Source organism: Sceloporus undulatus, chromosome 1 (assembly GCF_019175285.1).
Source record: "Sceloporus undulatus isolate JIND9_A2432 ecotype Alabama chromosome 1, SceUnd_v1.1, whole genome shotgun sequence".
In the NCBI taxonomy this organism is placed as follows: Eukaryota; Metazoa; Chordata; class Lepidosauria; order Squamata; family Phrynosomatidae; genus Sceloporus; species Sceloporus undulatus.
In genome coordinates this window covers 14,545,899-14,558,378 of record NC_056522.1, presented here as the reverse complement: position 1 = coordinate 14,558,378, position 12,480 = coordinate 14,545,899, and the positions used below count along the sequence as shown (strand labels likewise).

General features: G+C 43.0%; 1 protein-coding gene across 6 annotated transcripts in view; it reads right to left on the bottom strand.

Annotated features, from left to right (window-relative positions):
* The window catches only part of CCDC88A (coiled-coil domain containing 88A), a 143,586-nt gene extending 133,248 nt beyond the window's left edge, over window positions 1-10,338 (bottom strand). For 4 of the 6 annotated variants that reach the window (XM_042451813.1, XM_042451823.1, XM_042451773.1 and 1 more), the window contains exons 1-2: window positions 8,914-10,337; window positions 8,688-8,788 (exon numbers count right to left, since the gene is read on the bottom strand). In XM_042451813.1, coding sequence (XP_042307747.1) covers window positions 8,688-8,788; window positions 8,914-8,976 — 164 coding nt within the window. In that variant the 5' untranslated portion in view covers window positions 8,977-10,337. Of the gene's footprint in view, window positions 1-8,687; window positions 8,789-8,913 lie in introns of all 6 variants that reach the window. The other 2 variants (XM_042451803.1, XM_042451793.1) reach the window with 1 other exon arrangement.
* Window positions 10,339-12,480: the final 2,142 nt, after the last annotated feature.

The window sequence follows — 12,480 nt, the reverse complement described above, 5'->3', positions numbered from 1 at the left end:
CCCAAAAGAGGCTCAGCTGTTCCTGTGACTATGTTTTAATATACATATACTGGAGCTAGGGCTACCTAAATACCTAAAGGCACCAGATCCTGTCTGATCTTGGAAGCTAAACGGGGTCAGCCTGTTCAGTACTTGGATGGGGGACCATCAATGAATACCAGATGCTGTAGAGTGTATTTCAGAGGAAGAAATTGTCAATTCCCCAAGTATTCCTTGCCTAAGAAAACCCTATGAAATTCATAGGATCACCATAAGTCAACATGCAACCTGAAGGCACATACTCTGGAGCTAGAGATTCTTTCATATCAGAGAGCTCTGGTTCAGCTACTGAGGCATTCTAGGTACTGGTATGTAAAATTGCAAACTTAACAACTGCACTTAGGTAAGGATATCACATTTTTTTTGTGACTTCAGTGATTCAAATCAGACATACACATACCATATATTTCTTATGTTTGGATCATGCCTGTCATGAGATTACTGGATTTCCCTCAGCTCACTCAAAAACAGTGGAGATTTTCAACTTCAGTCTCTCAGACCTAAATTCTAGGCAGAACACCATCATGTTATTTTTAACTTAATTAAGGGGAATGCAACATCTGCCCACTTCTGCCATCAAGTGCGTGTTCCTGTTTGGAGTACTCCTATGACACTGATAGTAAGATGATACTGGGAAAAATGCCAGTAGTAATAGATTTGTATTAAACTTTTACAATGAAATACTATTAGTATCTCATGACGCTTCAGTCATGTTGCAAAGCTCATTGATCTACCACAGCTGCCTTATCTATACTTGGATTTCATCCTCTCCATTTTAGCCTCAAAGGGACACAAGACAGCAGGTTTCCCTGGACCTCTGTGCCCTTACAATGCCCTGAAAACTACTTATGACCGCCAAATAAAAAAAACTGTCTGTCCTAGGCAGCATCTGCACTGCAGAAATAATCCACTTTGACACCACTTTAACTACCATGGCTCCAGACTTCAGACAGTATGTATCATGACAAAAAATGGGAAAGCCAGAGTACTCCTCTGCCACTTCTAGAATAAAGAGATTCATAGCAATAGCAACAGCAGGTACATTTCTATACTACTTATCAATGCAACAAGAAACAAAATAAAATCTTAGAGCTAGAAGGGACCACAAGGGCTATGTAGTCTAACCCACTGCCATGGAGGAATACACAACTAAAGCGCTCCTAAAAAACACTCATCCAAAGGAGAGTATATCATCCTCTGTCTCTTCTCTTGTAATCTGAATCCATTGGTTTGTGTTCTAATCTATGGAACAGTAGAAACCAAGTTCACTCCATCTATGATATCCTTTCAGATTAAAAGAAAGCTATCACATCACTTCTCAGTCTTCTCTTCACCAAGCTAAACATCCCCGGCTACCCAGTCATTCCTCTTATGGCTTGGTTTCCAGAATTTCATTGTCATGGTCACTCTTCTCTGAACATGTTTCAACCTGTCAATATCTTTCCTGAGCTGTGGTACCCAGAAATGGACATATTGTTCCAGGTGAGAACTGACTAAAGCATAATAGAGTGGCACTACTACTTCCCTTGTTCTGTGAATCATTCAAGGTCATTTTGTTGTTTGCCCTCTGTCCTTTGGGTATTAGTTATCCCCCCTTCCGAACTTGGTGTCATCTGTAAATTTGATAAGCATGCCTTCTATTCCATCATCTAAGGGACTGTACCCATTGGCCCAACGTTTTCCTGTGTAGACAATGTAGGCAAACAGCCTCAGGCCAGGAATGGGTAGACTGGACACCATTTCAGTGGATCCAGCCTGACCCCGGCCCAATGGGCTCTTAGCCCAATTTTAAAAGATGCATGGTTTGCAGAGGAGTTTCCCAAAAACTCCACAGTGACAGCTAATGCAAACAGAGACACACCTCTTTTCTGCCACCACCACCATTCTCCATGGAGGCCCCAGTTGCAGCCTGTGATGTTGGACAGGGGCACCTGGACATATGGATGAGGCTAATCACCCTGCTTCTGTTTTTACAGACCATGGCGGTGGCAGCTCCATGATGTGGCAGCAGGCAGGCATCTGAATACCTGCCCATCGGTGCGTCGGACCAGGTAAGCTCCAGATCTTCTGGCAGAGTATAACGTAGTTGGCCCAGTATCCTGTCTGTGCATTCAGTACCAAAGTTATTTATAAAGATGTCAAATAACATTAGGCCTAGGACAGAACTCTGAGCCATTCCAATAGTCATATCCCTGATGAAGACCAACCACTGGTGATTACTCTCTGGGCTTGGTCTGTCAATAAATTACAGATCCACCTAACTGTAACACTGTCTAGCCCACAGTCCACCAACTTGTTCTGCATGAATATCACACTACAAACACTGATTTCCTACAACTAAAATCTGGCAAAGTATCAGCAACTTTTAGTTTCACTGCAGTTTATTAGTACTGTTTTGAGAAACCTAGCTGCTGTCACCCTCTAAGCAGTGACCATTAAAATATATCACATCCATAATCCAAGATCTTCTTCAAGAACGGACTTACTTTATCCTTCATCAGACAAGAGGAACAAGGAAGGACCAATTAAAAGGTGGCTATCCAAAGGTGCACAAGAATCCAGGGCAATATGAGTGAATTGAAAACTACTTTAATTATAAATGCAGAGAAAAAGAAGATGACAACAAAAAGGAAGAACAAGAGACCTTCCATAAGATCTGAGAAATCAAAGGGAAATTTAAACCAAGAGTGGGGATTCTATATGACCAAATAGGGAATACATTACAAGACCAAGCACCAATTAAAAAATGGTAGAAACAATACAATGAAGAACTATACCAAAGAGATGAAAGGATCACAGATTCATTCAAGGAAGACCCATTTAAAGTTTAATCTACAATTTTAGAAAGTGAAGTGGAAGCTGCAATCAGAGCATTTGGCAGAAATAAACGACCAAGAACAGATGGCATACTAATAGAGCTGCTTCAAGCTACAGAGACAGAATTAACTAAATGAATCTGTCAAGAAATATGGCACACAAAACAATGATCCACAGACTGGAAACTTGATATACATTCCCAAGAATGGGGACACCTGAGATTGCAGTAACCACAAGACCATTGCACTAATCTCTCATGCAAACAAAAAGATGTTCAAAATTCTACAGTACAAAATTTTACCACATCTGGAACAAGAAATGCCAGATATCCAAGTTAAGTGCAGAAAGCAAGAGGCACTAGAGATCACTTAGTAATAATATGTTGGATAATGGAACACACCAAAGAATTTCAGAAGAAAATCAGCCTGCACTTATTAGATTATACCAAGGCCTTTGAATGGGTAGATCATGAAAATTTATGGATTACTTTAAAAAAAAATTGTTGTGTGACATAACATGTGACTGTCCGGAACTGTAGTAACCTGTACTCAGGACAAGAGGCTACCATTGAGACAGAATATGAAAAAACATAATGATTTCCCATTGGCAAGGGGGTCAGGCAAGCCTGCATTTTCTCATAAAACAGGATTGGTCTCAGAGGAAAGAGGCATTAAAAAAGGAATATCAACATCTTAAGATATGAAGGTGACACCATTGTTTGTTGTTAACTGCCCTCAAATCAACTCCAACTCATGGAAACCCTGTGGATGAGACATCTCCAAGCTCACCTGACCTCCACTGCTCAGATCCTTCAAATTCATACCTGTGACCTCCCTAACTGAACCCATCTATCTATCTTGCAGTCTTCCTCTCTTTCTATTTCCCTCCACCTTTCCTAGCATTATTGTCTTTTCTAAGGAGTCATGCCTTCTCATGATGCACCTGAAGTAAGACAGCCTTGATTTGGCTTCCAGATAGCGTTCAAGCTTGATCTGTTCAAGGACCTATTTGTTTGTCTTCTTGGCTGTCCATGGTATCCTTAGCACTCTTCTCCAGCACCACATCTCAATTGAGTTTTCTTCCTTTTCACTTTCTTGACTATCCAGCTCCATAAATGGTGATGGGGAGTACAATGGCTTGCTACTTGAACAATTCTAACTTTAATGCTCATTTGTCTAGCTTTACTTATTAGGATCTTTTTTAGCTCTTTTATGACTACTCTTCCCATTCCTAGTCTTCTTCTGATTTCTGGCTGCAGTCACCATTTTGATCTATATTTGATTCTAGGTACATCTTACTACTAGCACACAATAGCAAAGAACCATTTCTGAAGAATGTCAAGACAGAAAGTGCAAAGGATAGTTTACAAACATAATAAAATAATGACTGCATATGGTTTCCGTAAGTTTAAAGTAGACAATGAAGATATTGAAATAGTTGAAGACTGTCCATACCTTGGTTCAGTCATTAATCAAAATGGAGACTACAGAAGAAGACTAGGACTTGGAAGGGGAGCTATGAAGAAACTAGACAAGATCTGAAGTGTAAAGATACATCGTTCAATACTAACATTAGTTTTATCCATGCCATTGTATTTCTTATTTCTATATATGGTTGTGAAAGCTGAACAGTGAAGTAAACTGACAGGAAGAAAATGAAATCATTTGGAATCTGGTGAGGGAGAAGAGTTCTATAGATACTGTGAACTGCTAAAAAGACAAATAAACAGATCCTACAGCAAATCAAGCTGGAACTCTCCCTGGAAACCAAGATGACTGAACTGAGACTGTCATAATTTGGACATATCAGGAAAAGATATGACTCACTAGAAAAGACAGTAATGCTTGCTAAGGTAGAAGGCATCATGAAAAGAGGAAGACCACATTTCAGATGGATAGATTCAATGAAGAAAGCCATGGCCCTGAGTCTGGAAACCTAAGCTTGAGGATAGTGTGATTTGGAGGTGTCTCCTTAATATGGCAGCCATAAGTTGAAGTCAACTTGACAGTAGCTAACAGCAACAACAGCAAAATAAACAAACTGATCCAAATAAGTACAGTGGACCCTTGTTATATGCTGGGGTTTGGTTCTAAGAACCCCTGTGGATAATAAAATCCGTGGATGCTCAAGTCCCATTCTTTCTAATGACATAGCAAAATGGTGTCCTTTATAAAAATCGGAAAATCAAGGTTTGATATTTGAAATTTATACTTCTTTTTGAACATTTTCAAACCGTATATGCTTGAATCTGTGTATAAAAAAATCCGTGTTTAAGAAGGGTTGACTGTAACAGGTTTTGTGGTAAAGGTAATCCAGGCAAGGTCCCTGCTATAAATTAAGGGAGGGCAAAAATAGAAACCCACTAAGTGACCCTGGGTAAGTCACACACACTCAGGCTGTGACAGGTTCACCTTAGGATCACCATCAGTAGAAAACTACTTGAAGTCACACAACAACAACAAAAATGGAAAGTCTCTTTATTATTAACACTCTTTTCCTCTGGTGATAAACCCTCTTCCATTATTATTATTTTTTAAATCAGTAGGGGAGACAGAAACTGCAGGGGTTAAAGTCAAACTGTAAAAATATTTACTCCCTTTGTTGAGTGTGGCACTGCCATCTGGAAAGCACAATGAGTAACCAGCCATTTCAACTTTCAAGAGGTGAATGTTGGGTGCCATTGCCTTAAGGTCTTTGGGGCACCCTGAAATAGCAACATCCTAGAGCAAGGACTCTTCCTCTGAACTCCTTTTGGCAAAGGCAACACTGGATACTGATGCCTGAGAACCTTCAGATTGTAATTAAGGAGTGGCATCCAAGACAGTATTCTCCCAGACTTCTTTTCCATTGAATTACAATGGTGAGAGAGGCTTGCCCAAATAGGAGGGAATGAAGTCTGACACACAGAGGTACTGATAACTACCAGAAAAAAAAAAAATCACAAAACCTTAAAATGCCTGATTTAAGTACCTGAGAGCTTTGTGACATCATCATATAACCAAATCTGACTGGCTTTGTAACCAACAAGTACATAAGAACGTAGGTAGCTGTATTAAGTTGAGTCAAACAAATGGTCCATCTAGTTCAATTCTGACTATTATTGGTTCTCTAGGCTTCAGGTAAGAGTCCTTCTTAGCTCTATTTGGATATCATTTGTAATAGCTGATGGCCCTCCATCCATTTATTAACCAAGCTTAGCCCTGGTAAGCTTCCAACAGAGAATCTAGCAGGCTGAAAACTCATTACACAGAACAGCTCTACTTAAATGGGATCCCCAGATTGCCATTATCCAGACACAATGGCAGCCGATGAGTGTATTTGTTGTTACTGCCACTTTTACTCGACAGGCCATCAAATGAATTTTGTGTCATAAATTCTGTCAGAAGCAGAATCTTTTTCAGCCTGTCTTCTTTACTCTTTCAATACCTGCATCTGCTTTGTAACCAGAGAGAAGACAATGACAGAAATTTTCTAGGCACTACTCTATTAATATTTTCAGTCAGACCAAGCAATCAATTAAATAGGACCTACATTAAAACAGACTCTCCTCCCTACCATTTCCAAGCACCCCAGAAGTCAACTGGGCCAGTAAGTGTCAAAAGTTAGCCACCAACCTGCAGAGCTCATTGGTCAAAAAGTAAACTGAACCTTAAGAAAGCAATGATATATCTACAACCGCCACCCCCCCATACACACACACACCCAAAATGTTTAATGATACTATTTGCACAGTTTCATGGAAAGCAGAAAGGTTTTCATGAGCAACATTTGGCCACCTGCATTTCTGCACCAGAGTCCTGTCCTTTCTCTTACCATTTTTCAAGTTGCAACAGATATGAATAAGAGTATGTTATAGAGCACTTGATTCTTGAACTCTGGTACATTTCTAGAGGTTCATATAATTATATAACTTAATTAATGAATGAAATTGCTAACCTCCAAGTAGTACTATCCTTTAAAATTTCTGACTGTGGGTGAAGTCTGGCCAAACACTAGTTTTATTCTTGTATATCCGCTGCCAACTGTGAGCAAGCTTATGTGTGTAGCCTTTGATGCATTTAAGCTGGAAGCAATATTTTTTTGCTACTCATATATCTCACAGATGTCGATTCATGCATGATGATTTCCACATGTTGGATCACCAGTCTGTGAGCAATGGTTCTTGGGCACGCATACAGCACAAAAGATTAGGTAGGACTACAGCTAAATCTAAAGCTTTAGGCTTCATGGGGAACAACAGCCAGAAGAATGCCTGCAAATCCAAACCATTTCAACTGGAAATTTTCTCACTTCTACAAAAATTAACAAGAAAACTGCACATAAATTAATAATAATAATTTAATTAATTAATAATTTGTTTTATTTATATACTGTACCGCTATTCCAAAGATCATAGCGGTGAACAGCAAGTAAGCTAATTAGCAAGTAAGCTAATTTGCCCCCCAACAGTCTGGGTACTCATTTTAGCGACCTCAGAAGGATGCAAGCCTGAGTCGAGCTTGGGCCCTTTTGCTGGTCTTGAACTCACAACCTTGTGGTTTTGTGTGAATGGCTGCAGTACAGAGGCATTTAACCACTGCGCCACCAGGGCTCCTGAAGGGCCTGAAGTATTATTTTCTCGATATTACTATGTCCTGATGAGTCAGACTACTGTTGTTTTGTAGTGATCACCAAATACCTTTTGAAGGAAAACATATACCCCTTAATAGGTTCGTCTACAAGCATTCATGAGCTGAGCTTCAATGGGTACTGCACTACAGCTGGTCCTCCTTATCCACAGATTTTTATCCATGGGTTCAAGCACCCACAGCTTGAAAGTATTTTTTTAAAAAGTATAAATTCCAAAGAGCAAACCTTGATTTTGATATAAGGGATACCATTTTGCTATGCCACTGTATTTCATGGCACTTGAGAACCCACGGATTTTGTTACCCATGGGGAGAGGGGGCCTGGAATCAAACCCAAATGGGTAACAAGGACCCAATGTACAACTTTTTTTAATACTGAAGTCAGAATTAACTTGGAAATAAGATCAGTCAAAAGCAAATAAAAGCATGTAGAATCAGACTGGAAATCTGTTTCATTTTAAAACCTTTACGTCCACTGTATTTAAGGGAAAAACACTGGATGAAAATCCAGTTATCCAGGGCCATCCTGCAAAATGTATGTTCTCTTGAGCTTTGAAGCAAAAGTGAAGAGCCTCTGAGTTGGGCCTGTCAGCAGAACAGAGGCAGACTATGGTTAGGCTCAAATGAGAAGCAGTGCTTAACCCTTTCCTGACAAAATCCCAAATTACTTCAAGCAAGCACTTCCTGGGTCTCCGGTTATGCTAGCAGAATAGAGGAAGAACAGCACACAAAAGCAGCACCACGCTTAACACACTATTAAACCAAACACAGCCTCACAAAATGAGACAACGGCCCAAAACTCACTGCAGATATAATCCAGTTTGAGACCGCTTTAATTGCACTGGCTCAGTGCTAAGGAATCCTGGGGATTGTAGTTTTGTGAAACATTTCACCCTCTCTGTCAGAGAACTCTGGTGCCACAATAAACTACAGAGCCAGGGCAGTTAAAGCGGCCTCAGACCGGATTATTTCTGCAGTGTGTTTTGGACCCTAGATTTGTGGTCCTGCAGTCAGACACCTGGGGTGAGCCCCACTGAACTCAATGGACTGCAAGGGAGTGTGCTCTGGACCTATGTTAAACCAGTGAATCATGCTCTCAGATAGCTTGAAAATAAGTAAAGAAATGTTTAGATAAATGACTGAAAGCAATACTTGGAGCATTTCTCAAGGCAACAAAAGACAGCAGGATTTAACGCAACTTACATTTGGAGCATGACTTCATTCAGGAAAACTCCATCCACAAGTGCAACGTATTCCTCCAAGTGGGTCGCGTTTCTTCCAGCCAATGGTCCAAACGTCTTCACCTGGAACATAATTATGGTCACTATGGACATTGACTCCAGCCTCCCAGCAATGAATGGGGCATTCTTAATAACAATAATGATGATGATGATGATAAATCTCTGCCAAGCAGTGAATAAATGCTTACCCAAGTAACCAGAGGGCTGGAAATGAAGACCTCCAGAAGAGGCGTGAATATCTCGTTTTCCATTTTGTTGGCTTTAATTTAAACAGCTTTCCCCCCCCCCCCTAAATCCGATCTTTTTTCATCAAGCCAAGGCGGCAAGAGGATATTGTAATTCCGTGAAACGTTCGTGGACTTTGGGAAGAATATATTCTTAGGCTGGCTTCAAAATTCAGAAAGTACCCAGGGCTACAGGGGAAAGCGGGCTTCTTCCATCATCTGCCTCGTCCAAAAAGGGAGCGATCGCCAGGCCATGGACATTCATTTTCGGCTCCTTCCTCCTCTTCTTCTTCCTCTTGCTCTTTCTACAGATGTCTGACTCTTTCTTCGCCTTGGAAAGGAAGGAGAAAGGAAGGAGGGGACCCTTCCTCAGCCAGACACCATCCACACCCTCAGTCCGCAGCCTTCACACAGCAAAGCTTGGCGCAAATAAAAAAGGAAGAGGAAAGGGAGGGGAGAAAAAGACCAGCCAATTCCAGGGGGCTAAATTTCACTAAGATGTGACATGGAAAGCAGGTCAGGCATCCTCTTTCCCCCCCAAGGCTTCCAGCAACAGCAACAACAAGAAGAAGAAGTCTCTTTGGGAGGAAACCCCTCTCTTGCCAGTCTTTGGACCCTCTTTCCCCTCCGCAGGAAATCGGAAAAAGGGAAGGGAGAGAGGTCTTCTGACACAGCTTCTCTGTTTTAAAATAAAGGTGACTATTAATGGAGGCAAGCCCTACTTTTACAATGAAGGTGTGTCCATGCAGCCCTGCAGCTCCCTCAGAAAAGCACGCCCTTCATGTATTCCAAAGCCAAGGGGTCTGGGCAGGAGAAGCTCTGCAGCTTTATGTTAAAATAAAGCTCCCTAAAACAAAGCCTGCGAAGCCTAGAGCTTCCCTCGACCTCTGCAGAACCTCAGCAGCAGCACAGCCCCGTTTTAAAAGATAACGGCTATCTCTGGACTCAAGGTCTTCCGCCTCCCCTCAGCCTCAAATGCAGCTCCCCTCCATAGACGGGAGGGGGGGGTCTCTGCATGCAAGGGCCCCCCCAGAAGCACACCCCTAGTTTTGTTCTCTCTGCAGGCAAGACCCACAGCTCCAGCCAACCACCTCCCCTCCTCCTCCAGCAGCTTGCCTCAGAAAGCACGCCTCTATTTTGGGGGGCTTTTGGGGGGGAGGTGGCTATGGAGGCAGCCCCAGAAAACCAGGAAGAAGAGCCCCCCAACCCTTTCCTTACGCCTCAATGCCTGGTTCTCAGAGGATGCCCCTCATCTCCCCACAGAGACCCCACTGGCTTCCCCTTTCCTGGGTGACCCTCAGCCCCTCACTCCCTTCCCTTCCTCAGCTTCCTCTACAGCTTCAGTTCCTCGCCTCAAAGCCAGCCCCGCCCCCTTTTTGCGGCTATCTCGGGGCCAATAGCCCTTCCAGCCACTCCCGAAACCCCCCTCTCTCTATATATATCTATATATCTATATATCCCCCCTTTTCCCCCTCCCCTTCTTCTCCTTCTTTTCCCTCCTCAAAGCCCCGGACTATTTTTCCTCGGGGGCGCGCACAGGCGCAACCCTCCCTTTCCCTTTCACTCGCTCCCAAAATAACGGCCGCAAGAGCCGCGGCCGCAGCACTCACCCGAGGCCAGCCTGCGCGCGCCCATTGGCTCCCTTATACAGCACTGTATCCTCTTCTACAAGGCAGGCATATCCTTCCGCAGCTTAAGAAGAAGACGGTTTGAGTTCTACAGTATTTCGCTAGCCTCCTTCCAATCGCGAGGGAGGGGGGTTGAGTATATCCCTCCGCCGCGCCGCTGGACTTGCGGTGATGATGAAGGAACGAAGGAAAAGGAGCAAGAAAACCGCTGCATGGCTCTCTGTCGCGCGCGCGCGCGCCCTTTCAGAAGCCGCTGCAGTAACGGGCGGCGGGAACGCGCATGCGCGCCAAAGGCAGAGAAGCGGGAGCGAGCGAGGGATGCTGATCCTGTCTCTCAGTCTTCTTCTCTCCCTCAGTCTTTCTTTCTCTCTTTCTGTGAGGGGTCAAAAATGGCTCTCTGAAAAAAGAGAGAGGCTGGCTGAGGGTCCCCCCCTTTCTTCCACATAAATAGAGGGAAGAGACTGAGGGGTGTTTCTTTTTCCCACCAGATATTAAAAATTATTATCATTATTATCATTATGAGACTAACTGAAAGAAAAATAGAATGACAGAGTTGGAAGAGACCCCAATTTAGGGCCATCCAGTCCAGCCCCATTCTGCCATGCAGGAACTCCCAGTCGAAGCACTCCCATACTGACAGATGGCCAATCTCAACAGTGTGACGCGGCAGATAAAAATGCCAATGCGATTCTAGGCCACATCCATGTAAGAATAGTGTCTAGACCAGCACCCTTTAAGAGATTTTGGGCTTCGACTCCCAGAAGCCTCAGCCATGTTGGGCAATAGTCTGGGATTCTGGGAGCTGAAGCGTTTAAAGACCTCCACACTCCAAGAATCTTTTCCGGCTCGCTCCGTCCTCAATATGACACCCTTCAAATACTTAAACAGGGCCATCATACCACCTCTTAATCATCTCTTCTCCTGGCTAAACCTACCCAGGTCCCAAAGTCTCTCCTCCTAAGGCATGGAAGTCCCATAATGATTTGTTGCTGTTTATTGCCTGTTTAGCGCCTGTTTATTCCCAGTATAATGGCTCTTTAATCGCAATGTGTGTGAAATTATTAATTGCAATCGCACGATTTTCACTGGATAATCGATGTTTAAATCCCCCTGTTTTCCCCATGTAATAAAGCTCAAAAAATGGACTAAAGTCAGATACTCTGCAAAAGAGGTTTTCACTAAGGGCAGATTTGGCTGCCTCACCCATAGGTGCCTGCATCATGTACTTTGTACATTTTGGTTGGCCAATGAAGGTATCACTGTTTTCTGGATTTTGGATCATAGAATCATGTTATTGTACTTTGCTGTATGGCCAACTTGCCCATCCCGGATATGTTTCCACCCGTAGGTGTCATCCATTGAAAATAACTGGCAGCAGGTTGAAGGCTTTCATGACCGGCATCCATAGTTTTTTGTGGGTTTTTCGGGCTTATGTGGCCATGTTCTAGAAGAGTTTCTTCCTGACTGGCAGTAGATTTAGGAGAGACAATAGAAACAAGCTCACCTTTCTGCTGTGCTGGGATTGCATGCTCCTAGAATCACAGAATCATAGGGTTGGAAGAGAGTGCAAGGGCCATCCAGTCCAACCCCATTCTGCCATGCAGGAACTCTCAATCAAAGCATACTCAACAGATGGCCATCCAGCCTCTGTTTAAAAACCTCCAAGGAAGGAGACTCCACCACACTTCGAGGGAGCGTGTTCGATTGTCAAAGAGCTCTCACTGTCAAAAAGTTCTTCCTGATGTTAGGTAGAATCTGTGTTGCCTGAGATGCCTGTTGCCTGTGATGCCTATGCTGATGGCAGCAATGTTGCTAGAAAGTTCATCCATGTCAGACAGGCTTTTTCCGAGGAGCCATGCTTTGACTGCATAGATCATGAAAGGCTATGGAAGGCCCTTAAAGA